The sequence below is a fragment of the Tachysurus vachellii genome, chromosome 3 (assembly GCF_030014155.1).
Source record: "Tachysurus vachellii isolate PV-2020 chromosome 3, HZAU_Pvac_v1, whole genome shotgun sequence".
Lineage (NCBI taxonomy): Eukaryota > Metazoa > Chordata > Actinopteri > Siluriformes > Bagridae > Tachysurus > Tachysurus vachellii.
The window spans coordinates 6,946,170-6,969,791 of NC_083462.1; the positions used below are offsets into that span (position 1 = coordinate 6,946,170).

General features: G+C 42.9%; 2 protein-coding genes across 2 annotated transcripts; one reads left to right on the forward strand and one right to left on the reverse strand.

The window, feature by feature from the left end:
- Window positions 1-1,462: 1,462 nt before the first annotated feature.
- ints3 (integrator complex subunit 3) lies at window positions 1,463-21,265 on the forward strand. Its single transcript, XM_060865572.1, is given in 30 exon segments — window positions 1,463-1,838; window positions 3,695-3,778; window positions 4,807-4,890; window positions 7,854-7,967; window positions 8,054-8,138; window positions 8,517-8,583; window positions 8,837-8,978; window positions 9,447-9,576; window positions 9,972-10,069; window positions 11,362-11,553; window positions 12,278-12,365; window positions 12,453-12,532; window positions 12,716-12,807; window positions 13,912-14,018; window positions 14,126-14,245; window positions 14,386-14,515; window positions 14,841-14,895; window positions 14,981-15,084; window positions 15,315-15,479; window positions 16,945-17,098; window positions 17,969-18,037; window positions 18,141-18,216; window positions 18,368-18,481; window positions 18,599-18,647; window positions 18,751-18,918; window positions 19,050-19,150; window positions 19,259-19,331; window positions 19,437-19,474; window positions 19,477-19,586; window positions 20,395-21,265. Coding segments are annotated over 30 exon segments (3,051 nt in total). The 5' UTR covers window positions 1,463-1,754; the 3' UTR covers window positions 20,473-21,265.
- Window positions 21,266-22,459: 1,194 nt separating this feature from the next.
- Window positions 22,460-23,167, reverse strand: LOC132842186 (C2 calcium-dependent domain-containing protein 4C-like). The gene has a single exon (XM_060864853.1). The coding sequence runs from the start codon at window positions 23,130-23,132 to the stop codon at window positions 22,488-22,490; it is 645 nt and encodes a 214-aa protein (XP_060720836.1). The 5' UTR covers window positions 23,133-23,167; the 3' UTR covers window positions 22,460-22,487.
- Between the last annotated feature and the right edge of the window lie 455 nt (window positions 23,168-23,622).

The window sequence follows — 23,622 nt, forward strand, 5'->3', positions numbered from 1 at the left end:
TACAGTTTTTTTTTAATGTTATTTTTGGAGTCTGTAAAACAGAATGAAACACAATTGAACGCTGCATCACTAAACTAAGAATCGCTTGATTTGTTGCTACGTATTTGATCACTATGAAACACTTGACTCATTAACTGATGGTTGAAGAGTCTATTATTGTTTAATTACGTTAAAGAAATGCATCAATCATGTTTCGAGCTCTTGATATTTCCCATGAGGTAAGTGGAGGAATTGTTTATATTATTATTATTGTTGTTGTTGTTTTTTGTTGTTGTCCATGTAAGCATATAAAAAAGTTTCGGAGATGAAGGGACAGTACCACTTTTACAACTTCCTGTCTTTCCTGTTTTTTTCTTCATTAAGTATTAAAAGAAAAAGTAAATATAAGTAGAAATCTGTGGAGAAAAAATAAGATTTCATTGCAATCCAGTGAAACTCTTTTTCGCACATTCCAGCTTTGTGTGTGTATGTGTGTGTGTATGAGTGCGTGTATGTATGTGTGCATGTGTGTGTGAGAGTGTATATGTGTATATGAGTGTCTGTATGTATGTGTATATGTGTGTGTATGTGTGTGTATATGTATGTGTGCGTGTGTATATGAGTGTGTGTGTGTGTGTGTGTTGTGTTTTCATTATTCCTGAGAGTCACAGAGGATGATTGTTATCATTAAAAGGGGTTCATACATTTAAATAAAATAAAAACTATCACACTAAATATGTTATTTATGAACATCAGTATGCACATTGTTCATGGTGAGAGAACATGTAACTCATAGTGTAACTCATAGAACCGAATTCCTTGTGTGTGTAAACACATTTGGCCAATAAACCTGATTAGAAAATCACTATTTCTGTCAGAATATGGACGCAAAGCTCCATTAGCAGTTTAAATGATGAGAATTAAAGTTAATGCAGCTACTGATCCTGTAAATCTGCTCATGTGCAGGTTAAATACTGAAGCAGACGTCGATTTCAAGTCTCCAGTAAACTTTAAGGGACGTGTATAAGCAGACTGACACCACGATGGTTTCTTTTTTTCCTTCTTCTCGTCCATAATAAAGTGTCGTTCAGACAGCGCCCTCGTGCGGCCAAACGACCAACAACTCTTATTGTTGACGTTAAAAACGCTGTTCGTGTACAAATATAAACGGTAAAACATAAAATAATCCACAACGTGTTTCTACAAAAAAAAACTATCGTATTTACTATGGACTAAGTTTAAAGAAGGTTAAAAAATTAAAAAAAAAACGCCTTATGTCCGAATCCCAAACGCCTCCTTGTTGCCTACGTAGGGACACTAGAAAGGCGTCGAAATAATGGCTTCGAAGCCTTAAATAGTGAACGTAGGGTCCAATGAGAACGCTGTCTTGACGAGTGGTCAAATCCTACGTCACTCAAACGCATTCCGAAGACGATTGGTTCAAACGCGTATCTTTGTCCCGCCTCTTTGTCAATCTCAGGGACTACTTCCGGTAGGCCGCCGTGTGTGCTGCGGAAGTTGGACCGTTGTAGTCGGGACACTGGCTGAAAACACCGGAGCGGCCTCGAGAAAGCTGGTGATTTCGCTTCATAAACACATTGTGTGTGGGCGGACAAAGTGCCGATAAGTGCATAAGCAAACGACAGGTGATTAAAAAAGGGAAAGGGAAGTAAAAAACAAACAAACACTGGGGTTTGCGTGAAGCCCCGAAGCCTCTGTAGCCCCTTTGAGCCCGCTGAAGTCGGCGGTGGCGAGGCGAAGCGAGGCGGGAGGTGATGGAGCCCTCAGCGGCCAAGGGGAGAGCGCAGGGCCGGCTGCTGGTGTCCACCAGCCTGGACGCCAAAGACGAGCTGGAGGAGGTACACATGGCCTTTACATCAACATTTATCACTCACACAAGTCTGTTTGTTATTCTTATTCTCTCACTCCCTTTGTTTCCTATTGTGTGTATGTACATATAAATATACATACATATGTGTTCCCTATGCTATGGATATTGTGTATACGTGCACACTGCACGGGGCTTTTTGTAACACTATACAAATTATACAAACATTAGCAGCTTGTGTTTGCTGTAGAAACTGTCATCGTGCTGCGTACAGGTCATTCTGTAACTTTGTTAAGGGAGGGAGCTGTCTGTAGGTGAACTTATGATGGAGATCACTAGTGATCCCGGTGAAAGACTGGAGATCACTAGTGATCCCGGTGAAAGACTGGAGATCACTAGTGATCCCGGTGAAAGACTGGAGATCACTAGTGATCCCGGTGAAAGACTGGAGATCACTAGTGATCCCGGTGAAAGACTGGAGATCACTAGTGATCCCGGTGAAAGACTGGAGATCACTAGTGATCCCGGTGAAAGACTGGAGATCACTAGTGATCCCGGTGAAAGACTGGAGATCACTAGTGATCCCGGTGAAAGACTGGAGATCACTAGTGATCCCGGTGAAAGACTGGAGATCACTAGTGATCCCGGTGAAAGACTGGAGATCACTAGTGATCCCGGTGAAAGACTGGAGATCACTAGTGATCCCGGTGAAAGACTGGAGGCTTGTTGTTCTAAACGATAAGGGAACGAGTCACTAGTGATCCTGGTGAAAGACTGGAGGCTTGTTGTGCCTCTAAGCACTAAGAGAAGGAGTCACTAGTGATCTTGGTGAAAGCCTGGAGGCTCGTTGTGCCTCTAAACACTAAGGGAAGGAGTCACTAGTGATCCTGGTGAAATACTGGAGGCTTGTGCTTCTAAATGCTAAGGGAAGGAGTCACTACTGATCCTGGTGAAAGACTGGAGGCTTGTTGTGCCTATAAGTGCTAAGGGAACGAGTCACTAGTGATCTTGGTGAAAGACTGGAGGTCACTAGTTATCCTGGTGAAAGACTGGAGGCTTGTTGTGCCTCCAAATGCTAAGGGAAGGAGTCACTAGTGATCCTGGTGAAAGACTGGAGGCTTGTTGTGCCTCTAACCTTCATCCGTGCAAGGACAGGATGTCAGTGACACGATGAACCGTGCTGAAATGTCCAAAATAGCAAAGTAGGACTCCTGAAAGAGGTTATTTCTTTAAGGCTCTGTGCTCATCAGCTTTCACCTGCTGAATTGTGGCATTCAGGAAACACCTGCTGGGTTGGAACGTTTGCATGAGACGTCTGCTCTTGTTTCTACAGTATGTCATTCTAAATTATTCTGATATTGTAGGGAAAATTTACATCTATGACTGTCTCATTCTTCTGTCCTGTTCTGGAGAAGGCGGTGGATCTGCAAACCACACTGTAACCAAAAAGTGCACCAACACACCGATCTAAAATAAATAAATAAATACATGGCAATGAAAGTAAATAATACAATTACACAGAATTTCAGAAAACCATAATATGGGATGATTGTAATAAGGAATATACCATTTCCTGCTGCTGTTATGAGGACTAAATCATTTCAGGGAAAGTGTTGACCATCCTGATGGTGATTATTGACCTAAAACTGCATGTCCTGAAGTGTTTTATTCCTCTTATAACACAGTTAGAGTTGAAGATCAACATGTTGTACCTTTTATATGTACAGTATATAGTTATGTTTAAGATTGAGGAACGGCATCTAAAAAGTTAGTTCCTGTTTTTATGTATGTTGCATTACTTCTGACCTTCTGAATTGTGGTGTAAATATATATTATGAACTCATGGGCCTGTGTGTTAAAGCAAATGTTTTGGTGTGTGTTTTTTAGCGGTTGGAAAGGTGTGTGTCCATCACCACTTCCCTTACAAACGGATTGTCCGAACGAGAAGCCAATGATGCCCTCACTGCCCACGTGAGTATTTCTGTTTGTTTTTGAGGCGGTGATGTCACTCGTGTTAAATAGTCTTCAGGAGCACAGGAAAAGTACGAGCCAAGAAATTTGAACAAAAATAGTACAATAAACAAATAATAAATAAACGAAGAATAAATAACGTGCACTCTGAGCATCTAACCAATCAGGACGGAGCCGTCAGTCCTGTTCTATGTCAGTGGATTAAGCCCCGCCTCTTTCTTTTGCATTAGTGTGTTCTAGGTCCTAGATTGGGAGTGTGGTTTTGTATAGAGCGCTGAAGCAGAGTTTTCTTTAGCTCACGTCTTTCTGACAGTCATTTACATGCTCTAGCCATGAGATCAGATGCATTTAACTAAAGAAAAGATCTTTGTTCATGCTCACAAAGCTTCAGCAACTAACAGAACTGAAGAACAGCAGCAATTATTTTTCATCCTTACACATGAGTGATGGGACAAATTGATTTTAGTTCACAGTGATGCTTCACTTGCCCCTTTTAACCGGATGAGACAGAATAAGCACACACCTCTCTGTCCACTCGTCTGTGGCTTCGTTGTCACACCAGAGAAGCTAAAATAGAATAAAGACTCCATAAAATTTTATTAAATACGTGTCTGACTCTGTAGTTAGTCTCTGGTCTGATTTAAACGTTCGTGTGGTTCGCCGAACTACAGCTAGTTCAATCCACACTCCCTGATCTAGACAGTCTACTCACAACACTGCAAGGTAAATGATTATTTATCTACAGGATGAACATCATAAATGAAAAATCCTAATATCTTTAAGAGAACCACAATCTCAGATGGCTACTTGGGAAAGGTTTCTGAGATGTAGCCCACACTGCAAGTCCATTAGAAAGTACAAGCAAATAAAGAGCATGCTGGCCGCTGTAACGACAGCTACATCCACGTTAGCACAAGAACCAAATGTACCGCTTTTAAAAACGGGATTTTGACATTGTGTGATGATGATGATGATGATGATGATTATGATGATGATGATCACTTGTATAAATATGCTTGTGTGTGTAGGTGTGTAAAGGTCCTCAGCAGCATGAGGAAGTGTGCCTTGGCTTGTTTACGCTGCTGCTCACAGAGCCTCCACAAGCACAGCGGGTAAGGAAGCAACACACATTTTCTCTCTCTCTCTCTCTCTCTCTCTCTCTCTCTCTCTCTCTCTCTCTCTCTCTCTCTCTCTCTCTCTCTCTCTCTCTCACACACACGCACCTAAATATGTTAAAGGTGTGAAGATTTACACATTGGTATTGGTGCATCGGTTTGAATGTGTGGCTTTATTTCCTGTCAGTCCTAGGTAAGTGGGTGTGGCCTCTGATTCTATAAGTCAGTGTTACTCATTGCGAGGCTCGCGAGCCTCCTGCGGCTCGCCAAGCTTTAATATGCGGCTCGCATGGCAGTAAATAATACGATGATATGATCATGTGGTTAAAATGTATTTTTCATTTAAATAACATTAAAAACAATCAGGGACGCATAGAAAAATGAATGTGCTCTATTACAAATAATAATATATATTTATATATATTATTTGACTCGTCACTGACTCACTGCGTTCCGCAATAGCCAGTTTTTGGCGGCCTGTCAGAAGCTAGTTTGTGTTTCATGCTAGTTAACAACTTGTGTTTACTGTACACACGGACTAAAAAATGGATCTATTTCTTATCAAACAATCCCGCGCACAAAATGAACAGCAACAAAGCAATGTGACAGTGACAAAAGAGGTAACTGATGGGGAGCATGCGTCATCCGCAACTCGAGTAATTATTGTATTGCAATATTGTACATTGTATTTAAGCAGATAAGCTATTTAAGACTGAATAACTTGGCATACTTTGCGGTGAAAGTGGCTCTCCTATTGACTTTGTCCTATCAGTGTGGCTCACATGAAAAAAATAGTGAAGACCACTGCTATAAGTCTTAGTAAAGTGGGTGTGGCCTCTGATTCTGTAAGTTTTAATAAAGTGGGTGTGGCCTCTGACCCTGGAGGTCTTAGTAAAGTGGGTGTGGCCTCTGACCCTGGAAGTCTTAGTAAAGTGGGTGTGGCCTCTGATTCTGTAAGTTTTAATAAAGTGGGTGTGGCCTTTGACCCTGGAGGTCTTAGTAAAGTGGGTGTGGCCTCTGATTCTGTAAGTTTTATTAAAGTGGGTGTGGCCTATGTCCCTGGAAGTCTTAGTAAAGTGGGTGTGGCCTCTGACTAGGGTTGCAAAGGGGCGGAAAGTTTCCGGTAAATTTCCGGAAACTTTCCACAGGAACTTAATATGGGGAATTTTGGAAATATTCCAAATTGGAAACTTTACGGGAATTTATGGGAATTTACAGGAATTTATGGGAATTATTTGGAAATATAAGGAAATGTATATAAACTATATCATATACAAACATAAACATTTTGTTTGGTCATAAGCAGACATGCATGCAAGGTAATACAAATTTTAAAAATGACGTCTTGACTGATTTAATTAAGTAGAACTTTAATTGATTCTTTCATTGAGTAACACAAAAGCATAATAAACATTATTATGCTTGTAATAAACATAATAAACTTAACAATTGTAATAAACATATTTCTCTATGATTGCTGCAAAATGAAAGCATCCCCCACCCTTGCCTTTCTAAAAAAAGTCCCAATCAAAATGTAAAATTAAGCATTTTTTCTCAAGCTTATTAGGTCTCTGCTTCTGTGGTTGTCAAGGCCTGGAAAATGGAGGTGAATCCCCCCTTAAGTGATATATGGAGGATTTGTTTAATTTCAGGGTGGAGTGAGTGAGAGTGTGTGTGTGTGTGTGTGTGTGTGTGTGGGGTGGGGGGTCATCAAATTATCTGTGCATGTGGTAACACTCCTAATTTACTGCTTATTAAGAGTTAGTAAGGTAGCTATTAAGTTTAGGTATTGGGTACAATTAAGAATGTAGAATAAGGTCATGCAGAATAAGGCATTAATATGTGCTTAATAAGTACTAATAAATAGCCAATATTCTCACTAGTTAAATGAGCCTAAAATAAAGTGTTACTGTGCATGTTATGGAAGAATGCAAGTACATGCAGGGGGTTTGGCCTCAATGGCCCTCCAGTAAGCAGTGTGCTGTGTGCAAGTGACCGAGGAACGCAGGGTACAAATTCAACTTAAATGGCATTAAATCTTGTTGTTTTAAACAAAATTATGCTGAAAGATTTTTTTAAACTACATTTAAGTTCCTTGTTATAGGCAACTCTGCATTTTTTAAAAATACCCAGTTTATTTCCATATATTCCCGTTGATTCCCATATATTCCCGTTAATTTCCATGGAAAGTTTCCAGCCTTGAAAATCCCTGGAATTTTGCAACCCTACCTCTGACCCTGGAAGTCTTAGTAAAGTGGGTGTGGCCTCCGAAGCTAAGTCTTAGTAAAGTGGGCATGTAGACATGCGTCTGTCACAGAGAACATGGCATCTTGTTAGTACTTGTCTCTGTCAGTGAAGGATGTGTGGGCTTGGTGTTTATCTGTCTCTCAGTGAAGGCGGCTATTCCTCCTCTGTTCCTCTTCTTGAAGAAGGTGTGGCCTTTATTCCACTAAGTCTTATTAAAGCAATAAGTAATCCTTCTTTAGGTGGATAGGTTTATTTTAGCCCTTAGTTCTGTGTTGTCTTATGTAGATCTGTGTTTTTCTGTAGCACCAGGATCCTGGAGGAACTTTTGTTTTCTATGATGACAAAATGACAGTAAAAGCCTCTTGACCTGAGGTGACATGGCTTCTGTGGTTGTGTCATAGTGAAGGAGTCATGGCCATTGAAGCCTGTCTGTTTGGCCCATGTACTGCTCTGTCCCAGGGAATAACAAGTAGTCTTTGTCTAATAACAAGGGAATAACAAGTAGTCTTTATCTAAAATAAAATCATTCGCAAAGTACTAAATCTTACTGCATTGTCTTGTAGGATGATAATACATCAAAATGCACCTCATTTCAGGTTAAAACACAATGCTCAACATCACTTATGTTTAAGAACATGCCTTTGTACTTCACACTTCATTTTAAAGCTATCTCAGGTCTGTGACTATAACTCTATGCTTTCTTCTACACGCAGTGTTACAGAGACCTGACGCTAGTCAACCGCGACGGCATGAATGTGGTTCTGATCAAGATTAACCAAATCCTCATGGAGAAGTTCCTCAAACTGCAGGACCAGTGTCACACACAGGTTTGCATACTGCTGGTTTACTGTGTGTTGGTGAGTTGGTGTCTCTCCCAAGGTCATGCTGCTCAAACCCTGTTTTTCCATCACAGCTGGTGTGGGTGGTCAGAGAGCTGGTGAAGAGTGGGGTCATAGGAGCCGACGGAGTCCTCATGACCCTCATGAAGCAGATCGCTGGTACGTTGCATCATGTTAAAGTTATTTCTACCCCAGGCTGTTAAACACTCCATTCTGTTTGCTTAGAAGGTGTTGATTCATTTTCTCTTACAGGCTATCAAGCCAATCGCAGGTTTCTGTTAACGCGGCTATTCTAACTCTATCGTTTCTATACTAACGACTCCTCCGCAGGGACCGGTGTAGAGGACACTTCACGTAAAATATATTTAAAAAATAAATCTTTTTTTTTTATGTGGTGAGGAGACATTTATTTACCAGTTATGGAAGAGTCTTCAGTGTCAGGGCTTTGTACAATTCACAAGTTTTACTTTGTACAACTCCATCACCGATTAGTTGCCCGTAACAGCACGGCCTCATGAGGCTTATTCCTTTCTTTAGGTGGTGACATTTCCAGTAAAAACCTGTGGCTGGCTGAAAACGTGTTGGACATCTTAGTGGATCAAAGGTACAGTTAATACACTGCGCTATGACGGTTACTTTTCTATATTTACACCTATTAACGTTACACATTATTTGCCGCCACAGATATCAGTCGGTACGAACCAGCTATGACTTGTATAATATCTAATAATATCTATTCTGAGAAATGAAACGTTATGAGCTGTATCATCAGAGTTTGGTAAACGATGACCTCTTCGGATGAAGGACTGCTGAAAATGTATGCAAATGTGTTAGTTAGTGTTGGTTTATGTGCACAGGGAGTGGGTGTTGAAGAGCGGTATGCTGGTGGCCATGTCTGTGTACACGTACCTGAGACTCATCGTGGATCACGGGACGCAGGGCCTCCTGTCGCTCCGCCAGAGAGAGGTGGACTTCTGCATCGGCCTGCTGCGAGAGAGGGTGTGTGAGATCATGTGATCAAACAAGTGACCTTGTGATTTGTATCGTATATAGATGCACTACGAATGACGGACTTTCCTGAACCAAAATAGTTCCTCTTTTGTTTCTCTTTTGTTTCTATTTTAAATTCAGATTATTTCCATAAGTGAAACAAGAGATGGTACAATTTTATTTAAATGTCCTGTACTGACTGAGGTAAAGGAGCATCATGGGTCAGAACCAGATCTCAGAACCAGATCACAGCACCAAACCGAAGAGATCAGTTCGATGTGCAGTTTAGTTACTTATCCAGCTTCCTCAATCAAAACGTGCCATTCAGTGTCTAAGGAATTAACATTTAGCTAATAAGAACCAACACACCATTTACTAATCCATAGTTTTTCTGTGACATGTCTCCAGTTTTATGTACTTATCACAAAGCTCTTATTAGTTTCAGTGTGATGTGATTCTCACGTTTTCCTTTGTCAGTTTATGGAGTGTTTCATCATCGGGAGAGATCTCGTCAGACTGTTACAGAATGTAGCTCGAATCCCTGAGATGGAGCTCCTGTGGAGAGACCTGCTGCACAACCCTCAGAGCCTGAGCCCACAGTACACTGGTGTGTGTGTGTGTGTGTTGTGTGTGTCGTGTGTGTGTGTGTCGTGTGTGTGTGTATGTCGTGTGTGTGTATGTCGTGTGTGTGTGTGTGTCGTGTGTGTGTTGCAGTAAGGTATTTTGGGTTAAACATTAAGCATTGGGATTAAATTCTATAAAAATGGAAAGAACCCAGATGTAACAGTAAAGGGTCATGACTGCAGTTTATGTATTATTACTTCATACCAGGACATTTTTAATCTTGTGTTTGAGATGTTACTGATTTAACCTTTAAATCCACCTGCCTTTAATAAAGCACTAACCCTATCATCATCATCTGAGAGATTTGGTAGTTAAATGTTTAATTTCGTGTGTGTGTGTGTGTGTGTGTGTGTGTGTGTGTGTGTGATGCCTTCATAGGTCTCTTGCAGCTTCTCACGTCTCGAACCTCACGCAAATTCCTGGCTTGCCGCCTCACTCCTGATATGGAGACCAAGCTACTGTTCATGACGTCGAGGGTGAGAACACACACACACACGCTCTCTCACTGACACACACACACACACACGCTCTCTCACTGACACACACACACACACATGCGCTCTCTCACTGACACACACACACACATGCGCTCTCTCACTGACACACACACACACACATGCTCTCTCTCACTGACACACACACATGCTCTCTCTCACTGACACACACACACACATGCTCTCTCTCACTGACACACACACACATGCTCTCTCTCACTGACACACACACGCATGCTCTCTCTCACTGACACACACACGCATGCTCTCTCTCACTGACACACACACACATGCTCTCTCTCACTGACACACACACATGCTCTCTCTCACTGACACACACACACATGCTCTCTCTCACTGACACACACACATGCTCTCTCTCACTGACACACACACACATGCTCTCTCTCACTGACACACACACATGCTCTCTCTCACTGACACACACACATGCTCTCTCTCACTGACACACACACATGCTCTCTCTCACTGACACACACACATGCTCTCTCTCACTGACACACACACACACACACACGCTCTCTCACTGACACACACACGCTCTCTCACGGACACACACACACATGCTCTCTCTCACTGACACACACACGCTGTCTCTCACGGACACACACACACATGCTCTCTCTCACTGACACACACACATGCTCTCTCTCACTGACACACACACACACACACACACGCTCTCTCACTGAGACACACACGCGCGCTCTCTCACTGACACACACACACACACACGCTCTCTCTCTCACACACACACGCTCTCTCTCTCACACACACATGCTCTCTCACTCACACACACACACACGTGCTCTCTCTCACACACACACACGTGCTCTCTCTCACACACACACACGTGCTCTCTCTCACACACACACACGTGCTCTCTCTCACACACACACACGTGCTCTCTCTCTCACACACGCTCTCTCTCTCTCACACACACATGCTCTCTCACTCACACACACATGCTCTTTCTCACACACGCGCGCTCTCACACACACACGTGCTCTCTCTCTCACACACACACACGTGCTCTCTCTCTCACACACACATGCTCTCTCTCACGCACACAACAGTGACACCTACTATATACCAACTAAGCAGTACCGAACATGCATGTGTTGGAGTTTCTAGTCATTTAAAGCTATTTATTATTTATTATTCTGCACACAGAATGTGTTACATGCGCCTGTACAGGCAGGTGAACGTGTAGTTAAGTGTCTCTGTTGCTCCGTGTCTCTCTGTGACTGCAGGTTCGATTCGGCCAACAGAAGCGCTATCAGGACTGGTTTCAGAGGCAGTACCTGTCCACAGCTGAGAGTCAGTCACTACGGTGCGATCTGATTCGATATATCTGCGGGGTGGTGCATCCCTCTAATGAGGTCCTGAGCTCAGACATCCTGCCTCGCTGGGCCATCATTGGCTGGCTGCTCACCACCTGCACGGTAAACACACACACACACACGCACAGCATGCGTTACTCACTGTTATTCTAATCACAGCAGAGCTCACTGCTCAAATAATCTATCTTAGAAACTTTTTGCTAAATCCCTGTCGCTGTCCAGAGCGTATTTGTCCTCGAAACTCTAATCACTGTTCATTTGGCACGTTCAGCATTCACAAAGCTAACTGATTTATGTCCTTTATTGTGATGGACTGGCTACATGCCCAGCACTCACAGCAAACCTGATTACAATAAATTGTTTACCGAAGACGAGAACAAAAAGCACAGGGCTTCTCAGCAGTTCCGGAGCACTTTAACTCCCTCAGTACAGATTGTAGTAACAGTATTTTAATATGCATGTTTAAATACTGTTACTACAATCTGTTCCAAGCTGACATTATTTACAGCCAGAATTGTTATACATAAGATATTTATGTTTATAGGATAGTTCCTGTACCTATGAATACTTTTTAATTAGTCAGTCAAAGCTTTGCGGAAGATTTCTGGAAGAAGTGATTAAAAAGTCCAGTCACCTTGTTTTAATACTAATTCAGTACAACAAGTATAAGGAAGGATGAAGATCTTCACCTCCTAGACACTCGCAAATCCTGTTCAACTCCACATTATTGATTTTTTTTGAAAATCTGTGCACCCAGCTTTCAGTCCTCATACTAAAATATTTGTACATTCAAACTACTTTTATTTGCTTATTCTAACCCCTGCAGTCGAACGTCGCTGCTTCCAACGCCAAACTGGCCCTGTTCTACGACTGGCTCTTCTTCAACCCGGAGAAAGACAGCATCATGAACATCGGTGAGGATGGAACGTAGGATGAAGCCAGTTTTGTCTCCCGATGCTGCTGTTTCTAACCATTTAACGTGTAAATGTGTGTGTTTTCAGAGCCAGCCATTCTGGTGATGCATCACTCGATGAAGCCGCATCCGGCCATCACTGCCACGCTGCTGGACTTCATGTGTCGAGTGAGTGGAATTATGCTAAGGCACCGTGTTAGTTTCACCGCGTCAGCACTGTCAGGTTTACTCTGGATTGAAGTGTTAAAGGCGCACTGTGCTTTTTTGTTATATCGTTTCCGGACGTGCAGTAATCAGTGACGACAAAGATAGTCCGTTATATTTATTTATTTTTTTTATCTTTTATCCCAGATAATCCCCAACTTTTTTCCACCACTGGAGGTCCAAGTACGGCAGGGCGTCTTCAACTCGCTTAACTTCATTATGGAGAAGAGAGTTCTGGCGTGAGTGTTTTTTTACACATACACACAGGTTAATTAAACCAGTTATACACCATTCTGTCGAGTTCCCGATTCAGATATTTTAAAAGGTTTTGATTCATTTTTGATGTTTCTTTGACAGCAGCTGGAAATCCATTTATTCTAATACTTATCTTTTTTGTAGTAAACTTAGACACTTGGGTCTAATAAACTGATTCAATTTTTTTTTTCAAATCTTTAAAAAATAATAATAATAATAATAATAATAAAATAAACTATGGTGAATTTTTTTGAAGTCTCCAGCTGACTGTCAGATTTCTGCCACAGGAAAGTCTTCAAGAAATGTTTTGTTGTTTTTTAGTTGTTTATATCTTGCTTATTAATTAGTTATTAAGTATTTATTACAAGTTACTTATGAACAAGGAGTAAATAAGAGCGGTAAGGGAGCAGCGACTGTACAGCTGCTGTAACACGGGTGATAACAGGAGGCAGCTTGTCTGTGGATGTTCTAAATATAATAAGTATAAACAGATACGATGTTTTATGTCTTCATTAAATAAATATATCGTCGCTGTCAGGCGGAATCCTCGTATCTCCAAAAATGTTATTTTTCAGGAAATTAAAAAAACGCCGTACCTTATCTGCAGTGCACAGGGTTTAGTCCGCGTTGCAGTGGATTGTCTTGCGCTAAATTCCTGTCCTCAGACGAGCACCAGAACTAGCGGGGGTCAAGATTTTTTTTTCTTTGAGCCCAGTGTTTTGAAGACATTTACCTCAGAAGACGTGTTGATTCGTTGCGACTCTTCTTGAAGAGAAATATGCTGCGAAGCTCTCCCGCGGAGTGAGGAAGAGGTGGACAGTTGAAGTGTCCAATGGAGTTAAGAGATTTGCGTTCAAGCTATTTTCAAGACTTTAGATTGGTTAATAACTTGTAAAAATAACAGACCCACGTGGGGACTGACCAATAGCGTCGATATGTGAAAAAATATGAAATTGACCAAATTTGGACATACGAGGTTTCTGCCCGACAGCGACTATATGCTTAGTTTCTGGTGAGTTGCTGTGGTATAAGCAAAATAATACAAAAGGTTATGTGCTCTAACTCTACATCTCCCCGTTTGCTTTAAGACACTTGGCTCCATTGTTTGACAACCCCAAACTGGACCGGGAGCTGCGCTCCATGCTGAGAGAACGTTTCCCTGAGTTCTGTAACTCGCCCTCTCCAACCACAGAAGGTTCAGATCCCAAAACCTTCCTCTCACTAAACTGCCATTTTGACCTACAGACCATTTTGGCCATTACGACCATCTGACTTTTTACACTTTATCTTTTACTTCTTCAGTGAAAACGGAGGAGTCTGTTCCCTTAGAGATGGACAATCACGTGCTGGATAAGGAGGACGGTTGCTATGACAACACAGACGCGACGTTTAGCGACGACGAGGAAGAGTTGAACAACAAGGGTAAGAGATTCAGCTCTTGTCAGGTTTGATGAAGCGATCTCAGGTTTGATGAAGCGACACCTAGATGTCGAACACGTACGTGAGTGTTTAGGGACTCGTTTTTTTTTTTTGCTGCTTCATGCTGCAATTTTCTTCCTAAGGTAAGAAACGCGAGTTCAGGTTTCAGCACATCAAGGAGACTTATATAGAGGAGCCGGCCGACATCACGCCTTACGTGGACCAGCTGGACGAGACGCTGAAGGAGAAAGTGTTACAGTTACAGAAGGGGAGGTGAGAGAGCGGCCGTGTTTTGTAGCGTGTACAGCAGTTTAGCTTTGACAAGTTTAAACCCTGGCTATGACGTTGGTGCCCATGTCTGAGGAGGTTGTGCACTTTTTGTAACAAAAAACCTTCCTCTATACGTCTGAATTCGAACAGTGGACCACGAGGCCAATCTGTCCACTGTCAAATGTCCATCTAAATTGAGCAGAATAATCTGTTCAGTAATCCGTAAATTAGTAGAATAATCAGAGCAGACGGGAGGGGTGTGTTTTATAGTCTGGAGGTACAGGTTCCTGTGAGATCTCACACTGAAGCATGTTTTATTGTGCTGCAGTGACACAGAGACGCAGTGTGAAGTCATGCAGGAGATCGTGGACCTGATTCTCGAGGTGAGTTTACATGGGCAGGTTGAAGGATTGTGTACAGTTTGTCTATGATGTAGGTAGTGACTGTCCATATTTCTGTCCATTTTAGGAGGACTTTGACTCAGAGCAGATGTCCACTCTCGCTTCCTGTCTAGCTGAGCTGTTCAAAAGCCATTTCAGAGGAGATGTGCTGCCAGAGGAAATCACTGAGGAGTATGTCTGTCTCTCTCTCTGTCTCTCTCTTTGACTGTCTGTCTCTCTTTGTCTTTCTGTCTCTCTTTGTCTCCCTCTCTTTGTCTCTCTGTCTTTCTGTCTCTCTCTCTCCCTCTCCCTCTCTCTGTCTCCCTCTCTCTCTGTCTGCCTCTCTCTCTCTTTCTCTGCAAAAAAAAAAAACCCATAACATCCTGTGTGTTTATTCTTAATGTGTGTGTGTGTGTGTGTAGGTCGCTGGAGGAGTCGGTGTGTAAGCCAGTGTGTCTGATCTTCAGGAACCTGTGTCAGATGCAGGAGGACAACAGTGGCTTCTCAGTGCTGCTGGACATGCTCGCTGAGCTCTACCAGAAACAGCCCAAAATTGGATATCACCTCCTGTACTACCTCAAGGCCAGGTGTGTTATGGCTTTATTATTAATGACCGTAACTGTGGCCACATTTATCACAGAGCAAGACAGGATTATTTAGTGTCATACTGTGGTATGGTTAATAACCGTGACAATGTACAAGAAAATGGTGGTGTTGGTACTGCTCTGCTTTAGGGGCTCTCTCTCTCTCTCTCTCTCTCTCTCTCTCTCTCTCTCTCTCTCTCTCTCTCTCTCTCTCTCTCTCTCACTCTTTCACTCACTCTCTCACTCTGTCTCTCTCTCTGTATGGTTAATAACCGTGACAATGTACAAGAAAATGGTGGTGTTGGTACTGCTTCTGCTTTAGGGGCTCTCTCTCTCTCTCTCTCTCTCTCTCTGTCTCTGTCTCTGTCTCTCTCTCTCTCTCTCTCACTCTTTCACTCACTTTCTCTCTCTCTCTCTCTCTCTCTCTCTCACTCTTTCACTCACTCTCTCACTCTGTCTGTCTGTCTCTCTCTCTCTCTCTCTCTCTCTCTCTTTCTCTCTGTCTCTCACACTCACTCACTCTCTCTCTCTCTCTCTCTCTCTCTCTCTCTCTCTCTCTCTCTCTCTCTCTCTCACTCTTTCACTCACTCTGTCTGTCTCTCTCTCTCTTGCTCTCACTCTCTCTCTCTCTCTCTCTCTCACTCTTTCACTCACTCTCTCTCTCTGTCTGTCTGTCTCTCTCTCTCACTCTTTCACTCACTCTCTCTCTCTCTCTCTCTCACTCTCACTCTTTCACTCACTCTGTCTGTCTGTCTCTCTCTCTCACTCTTTCACTCACTCTCTCACTCTGTCTCTCTCTCTGTATGGTTAATAACCGTGACAATGTACAAGAAAATGGTGGTGTTGGTACTGCTTCTGCTTTAGGGGCTCTCTCTCTCTCTCTCTCTCTCTCTCTCTCTCTCTCTCTCTCTCTCTCTCTCTCTCTCTCTCTCTCTCTCTCTCACACTCACTCTCTCTCTCTCTCTCTCTCTCTCTCTCTCTCTCTCTCTCTCTCTCTCTCTCTCTCTCTCACTCTTTCACTCACTCTGTCTGTCTCTCTCTCTCTCTCTCTCTCTCTCTCTCTCTCTCTCTCTCACTCTTTCACTCACTCTCTCACTCTGTCTGTCTGTCTCTCTCTCTCACTCTTTCACTCACTCTCTCTCTCTCTCTCTCACTCTTTCACTCACTCTGTCTGTCTGTCTCTCTCTCTCACTCTTTCACTCACTCTCTCACTCTTTCACTCACTCTCTCTCTCTCTCACTCTTTCACTCACTCTGTCTGTCTGTCTCTCTCTCACTCTTTCACTCACTCTCTCACTCTGTCTGTCTTCCCCCCCCCAATTTCCCTCTCCCGGTCTCACTCTCAGTCGGGTGTGTTCAGGGCTTTATAATGAGATCCGATAAAGTGTTGTCATGGTAAAACCTCTCTCTCTCTCTCTCTCTCTCTCTCTCTCTCCCCCCCTCTTTCTCTCCTCCTTGAATCATGACAGTAAAGCGGCAGCGGGGAAGATGAGTCTGTACGAGTCGTTTGCTCAAGCCACTGCACTGGGGGACCTACACACATGCCTCATGATGGACATGAAGGCCTGCCAGGAGGATGATGTGAGACTCCTCTGTTACCTCACACCCTCCATCTACACAGAGGTACACACACACACACACACACACACACACACACACAGTGTTGTCAGATTGCTTCTTTTTTTTTTCATTACACAACCCGTATAAGAGTAATTTATTTTAAATAGGTTTGTTTTGTAGTCTCTCGTACACTCACACTAACCATAATGATGCGCTGATACACAGTATTTTATTGATCTCTGAGGGAAAATGTTTGTTGTTACAGATTTACAAGGAAGTGGATAATGTACAGAGAACACAGATCACAGTACACAAATGGCAGTGCAATTAGATGGATGATTAGACTGATAGATTGATGGGTAGATAACCACTAAGTAGTTAAAAAGGATGTAACGTGGCGGTTAGGTGACTGTCATAAGGTGACTGGCTTTAGAAGGTGTCTGTAAGAAAAAAGAAACGAATAATAATTCTTCTAATAAAAATTCTTCTATTTTTTTAGCTGCCTTTCAGTTTTTATGCTACACACATATAAAAATCAACCAGCTCCCTGTTTCACGCTTTATGCTCACTACATATAACATAAGACACAGTGGTATAGTGCACATAATACAACACCATTCAAGCTCAGAAAAACTGTGAGATGTCTCAGACCACTCAGCACTCTAGACACCCCAAACAAATCCCCCCCCCCCCCCCCCACACACACACACACACTTCAAATGCAGTTTATCCCGTCAGAACTATCTAACAAAAATCTGCAAAACGCCACGTGTGCCTGGAGTAGAGACACATTATAAAAACGTCACGTTTTCTGGAAGATTCTGTTCAGCGTGTGTGCAATCTGATGAAACGATCACATCATGAAATCAAATCTCTTAAAGATTGTCAGCTTTTCATAATAGTGTTCAATATTTGTGTGTGACCTTTTTCCAGTTCCCAGATGAGACTCTGCGAAGTGGAGAACTCCTAAACATGATCGTAGCGGTCATAGACTCTACACAGGTTTGTTTGTAGCGTACAGTTCTGTATTCATTCATCATAGGGTTCAGTTGTGACTTCACCCTCGCTCCATTTTTCTTTTTTTAACATGTTCTTGTGTTCCCAGCTTCAGGAGCTGATGTGTCACGTCATGATGGGAAATCTGGTAATGTTCCGCAAAGACTCAGTGCTCAACATCCTCAGTAAGTGTCCATGTCCGTCTCCACGTGTGTCCCGTGTCTTTCTGGTCTCTCCGCTTGTAATCAGATCAGTAGACACCGATGTCTGAATAGGTCCTGAGTGTACACGCTGTCTAATTGTGTGTGCGTGCCTGTGTGTGTGTGTGTGTTACAGTTCAGTCACTGGACTGGGAGACGTTTGAGCAGTACAGCACATGGCAGCTGTTTCTGGCCCACAGTATCCCACTGGAGACCATCATCCCCATCCTACAGCATCTCAAATACAAAGGTGAGTTCCTCACAAACTGTCCTGGTTTAGCTTTATTATTGTGTTTGGGATCAATTCATTATGCTTCAACTCTCTCTTTCTCTCTCTCTATCTCTCTCTCACTCTGTGTGTGTACAGAACATCCTGAAGCTTTATCCTGCTTACTCCTGCAACTCCGCAGGGAAAGGTACACATCTCACCACCCAAAATCACATTGACTGCAGCTTTAAACAATGACAGCTTCTTTTTAATGTGTGTGTGTATGTGTGTTTCCTGCATGCCACATGCAGTCCCACAGAGGAGATGGTGAAGATGGTGTTGAGTCGGCCGTGTCACCCGGAGGATCAGTTCACCACCAGCATCCTGCGCCACTGGGCAGCCAAACACGACGACCAGCTGGCCGAGCACATCAAAGCTCTTCTCATCAAGAACAACAACATGCCTCGCAAACGTCAGAGGTATCACCACGCCAAGATGTAATCCGTACCAACTTCTGATCCCAATCTTTTTTTTTAACCCCCTAATCCTCATAGGAATTGTACATATCACAGTCATGCGTGTTCGTGTCTGCCTTGTTGTGTTTTTGCAGTTTACGAAGCTCCAGCAGTAAATTGGCTCAACTGACCCTGGAACAGATGTTGGAGCATCTAGACAGTCTGAGGCTGAGCCTCAGCAACACCAAGAATAACTGTGAGTCTGTTTTTGTTTTTAATCAACATTCCTCTGATGTATACTGTCTATGAATAGTATGTATGTTTACGTGTGTGTGTATGTGTGTGTGTGTGTGTGTGTGTGTAGTCTTTACCCAGACGCCCATCCTGCAGGCTCTTCAGCACGTTCAGGCCAGCTGTGATGAAGCCCATAAAATGAGGCAAGTCTCTCCACAGTAAAACTGTACATTTAGAGTACATGTGAATGCACCACTATTCCAAGGTCAAGCGTATGAGTTACATGTTCATCTGATTCTCCTCACCAGGTTCAGCGACCTTTTCTCCTTAGCTGAGGAGTATGAGGATCAAAACCACCCAAATCTCGGCGCAAAGCCCCAGCGTCCTCTCCACGCTCGCGTAAAGGAGCAGCACCTCCAGCCAACAACGAGGAGGACAGCGGCTCCAGTAGCGCCTCAGTGAGTTTCTGCATATGAATGTTCGACATATGAGTCGATGAGGCCATCCTTAAAAATATTTTGGGCTGCAGTAACAGTAAAAAAAAAAAGGGTCGGTAGGTAGGTCTATTTTTTTTTTCAAGTTTCAATTTTTAAAAAAAAAGTACAATTTTGGTGATGGTGATTATGTAGGTATGACTTTAAACGTAGGTATGACTTTAAAACGCCTTCAGGCACATCATTGCAAACCTCAGTTTGATGCTGGGCACAGTTTTTCCAAAACTTCGTGCCAAGTTAAAGCGGTGTCGAGCTATTTTAATGATTTTTTTAGATGTATTATGGTGCCTGAACCCGTATGATGTTGAACGGTGACCGCGAACATTTTGTTTACTGCAGCCGCAGCCATCATTACCAAGCGCGAACCGTTGACTCTGACAGTGAACGTTGACTTTCTGACGAAGCGAACGCACAGGCCATAGTGTGACCAATAGTGTAAACATAGATGACGTCACGGGTTTTTATTTAAAAGAAAGAACATAGCCTTGTATGTTCTTGTATAGCGTTTGTATGTAGGCCTAGGCAATTTATATATTTACAATACAGTACTTACTAAAATAGCTTTTGTATTAGTTGTTTGAAGAGTAAAAAAAATGGTCGGTCTTAACGCAAATTTACAACCGGCAAGTCGGTCCTAAATTGACAGGGTCGGTCGGGTTACGGCAAACAAGAATATTTTTAAGGATTTTTTAATTTTTACATTTACATGCCACATACTTGGATATAAATGAATTCTGCCCTGAATCCTAATCATCTCCTTGTGCGACCGCAGGAAGAAGAGGACTCCAAACCCAAAGCACCCAAGAGGAAACGGAAAGGCTCGTCAGCCGTGGGATCAGACAGTGACTGAGGTGTCACGCCAATCTCCACATGCCCTGGCCCCCAACATTCCCATGACCACGCCCATTCCAGTGTGACATCACTGGAGAACAGACCACCAGCCAGTCATCTGCTCTGACCACTCATCAAAGAGGAAGCACCAGATTTCCTTCCCCTGGGATTTTTAACTGGAACCAGCCAGGAAGTCTCACTCTTTAGCTTCCCTTAGCACTAGTGTGACTGGCTGGTTGGGGACTGGGGACATAACCGAGGCTGAAGTGGAGCTGCTAAGCTTCAATAGCCTGCTTTCCTCCCACGACTGGGACAGAATGACATAAAATTGCACACAGGAGTCACTCTTTAGTGGCTCTGTACTCAACAACACGCTTGTCCTGCTTGAGCACAAACGCTGTGCTTAAAGGGAGGGGAAAAAACAGCTTCACAATACACGAGGGAGATGAATTTCCAGCATTCACCACGAACGTTGAAACGCTCTCTGCTCCCAAGATGATGCATTTTATCGCTTGATAACGAACAAGCATTGGCTTTGTCCCTTATAAATCGTTCTTTGTCCCGATTGGACGTCGTGGCCCGATGGAGGTGGTGCTGGGGGTTTTACAGGGAGGACGACTCTCCTCCTCGATGGATTTTTACCACGAGTGCACAGCACAGGTGCAGAAATTGGATTGTTGGAAAAAAAACAAAATGATGGACTTGACATGACAGACTTTTTAAGAAAATTGCTTTCTACTGACCTATTTTCATTAAAAAATCATAACTATGTTAAAGGTTTATGATATTAATAAAAAAGGCAGGGACAAACACTTTGGGTCTTTAATAAATGGTTGCGAAGTTTGAAATGAATCATACGTTTATAAAAGGAGAGCAGCTTAAAATAGGTTTAATAAAAGACGAGTCAGGGTCGTTACATATGAGGGTACTTGAGTGTCTTGAACACAGCTGGGAAGACGAACTTAGATTATGCCTCTTTTCCACCAGAAAGAACCGGGTGCTGGTTCAGAGCTAGCGCTGGTTCAAAGTTGGTTCCACTGGCGAACCTTCTATGAACCGGTTTGTCTTTCCATCGGTTAGAGAGCATCACAGAGCCGAGTCTGACGTCACTGTATACGTGTCACGTGTCCCAGCAACATTAGCGCAGCAGCGACAAACACCTCAACAATGGCGGATGTTGCTTTACTGTTAATGCTCAAGGCTTTGTGAACCTACATTAGCATCCAAACATAGCGAATCCAACGTGTACGTGCAGCTCCATGTAATCTGTATAAACGGAGGTTGTAATCAAGAAAGTACATAACATTATTTTATCATTAACACAGAAAAAAGTTAGCCTTAGCATGTAGCTACCTACTATCATGTGTGTTGATAATGTACCATATTGTGGTAAAGTGTATTAAAAATTAGTATACTTACAGCCCCTGACACAAGCGGTTCTTAAGTCTAGACCAGCAACGTTTTGGTGCTACTTACGAATCACTTTTCCTGGTTCAGAGCCGGTGCTTTGGCTGTCGAAAAAAAAAGAACCAATTGTAAATTAGGCTCCGAACCAGCACTCAAACTGCCTCAGTGGAAAAGGGGCATTAGATCATTAAAAATGGTGAAACCTCACCTGGAGAACTGATCTCAAATTAAATTTTTTTTTAAAACACTTCTTCCCAATATGTTTATTACTCACACCACAGAAATTTGCCAAACCTCTTCATTAAAAAATGGCATGTCTTAGATTTTTCCCCCTTTTATATTCATATTCTTAAACAGCTTCACTGTAGCCTTTTACTTCCACACATGAAAAGTCCTGTCCTTATTGTAATTATTTCACAGCACTGATACTGGAGACTCCTTCCTTGTTTTTTAAAAAAATGGCTTCACCATGTCAACATTGAGATGAAAGATTTCCAACATTCAAAATGGACTCAGCTGTTTGTATAGAAATAAAATTAGAACTGAAACTAATTTTTATATAAAACAAGTTTTATTTATTTAAAATTCTTTAGCACAGGTTGGTTCATAACTTGCCCACAAAACAGCTTAAAGTACATCCTGCAGTTTTCTGCCATGTTTTTTCCTGCTTCTCGGCGTGAGACTCTTGAGTGCAACCCGAGTCTTGCTGAAGAGCAGCTGTAGTCGCTTTTTCTCAGATTTTGGAGCAGAGCAACACGGTTCTGGGCTCGGCTCATCGTTTTGGTCGGAGATGTTGGGCACGGGTGAGTCTATAAGCTCTGGAAAGGCAGGTGAGACAGCAGGACTTTGACAGCCTTCCTGTCCTCTGCGTCTGTGAAAGAGCGACTCCCTGCGGCTCACGTTTGGGCTGGCGGCCAAGGTGCGGAACCCATACGGCGTGGTGATTTTCTCCACGTGCTTCAGGGACATCGCTGCTTGTGTAGACGGGTCAGACGCGTCCTCCTCGCTGTGTTTCCGGTTTGATTGTAGCGGGAAACGGAGCTTGAAGGGAAAGTGTGGAGACGGAGACCTTGGAGAAGATTCCTCTGGACTGCAGGGAGGCAGAAGCTGGTACTCATCTGAATCTTTGGGTTTTCTGAATCGAGGAGAAACGCTGAGGTGCAGTTTTTGAGGAACGTAGAAGCTAGGTATTCTTCCTGGTGTTAGTGGAACATTCTGCCAGGCCTTTAACTTTACTGCTGGGCTTTCTCCATTACTGCCAAGAGCAAACATGTTGAACAAACCACCTGTCCTTTAGCTTACAAGTGCACTTTTAGAGCTACGTTTGGCAAAACCTACTAGCTTTTAAAGCCACCTCTTCAATGAGCTGCAGCTGAACATAATTATCATCATGCTACTCCACAAATGACTCCTTAATAGGCTAGTGCACTTCATGGGGTTTGTTTTCATACCCAGTGGCATCCATGGTGTGGGGCTAAATAACAAATGGCACACTATTTAAGGCAAAACACTTTCATATATCGCTAAAACATGCCTGATCAGGGTGCTATAGTTTTATTTATATATATATATAAAGTTATAGCAAGTTCCGAGTCCACATAGACCAGCCATGTCCACTCTTCTCCACAAAGGGCCGGTGTGGGTGCAGGTTTTCATTCTAACCGAGCAGAAGTCACACCTGATTCCACCTGTTTAATCAGTTGTTCTTGGCTTTTAGTAGACTCTGGTGTGGCTTCTGCTTGGTTGGAATGAAAACCTGTAC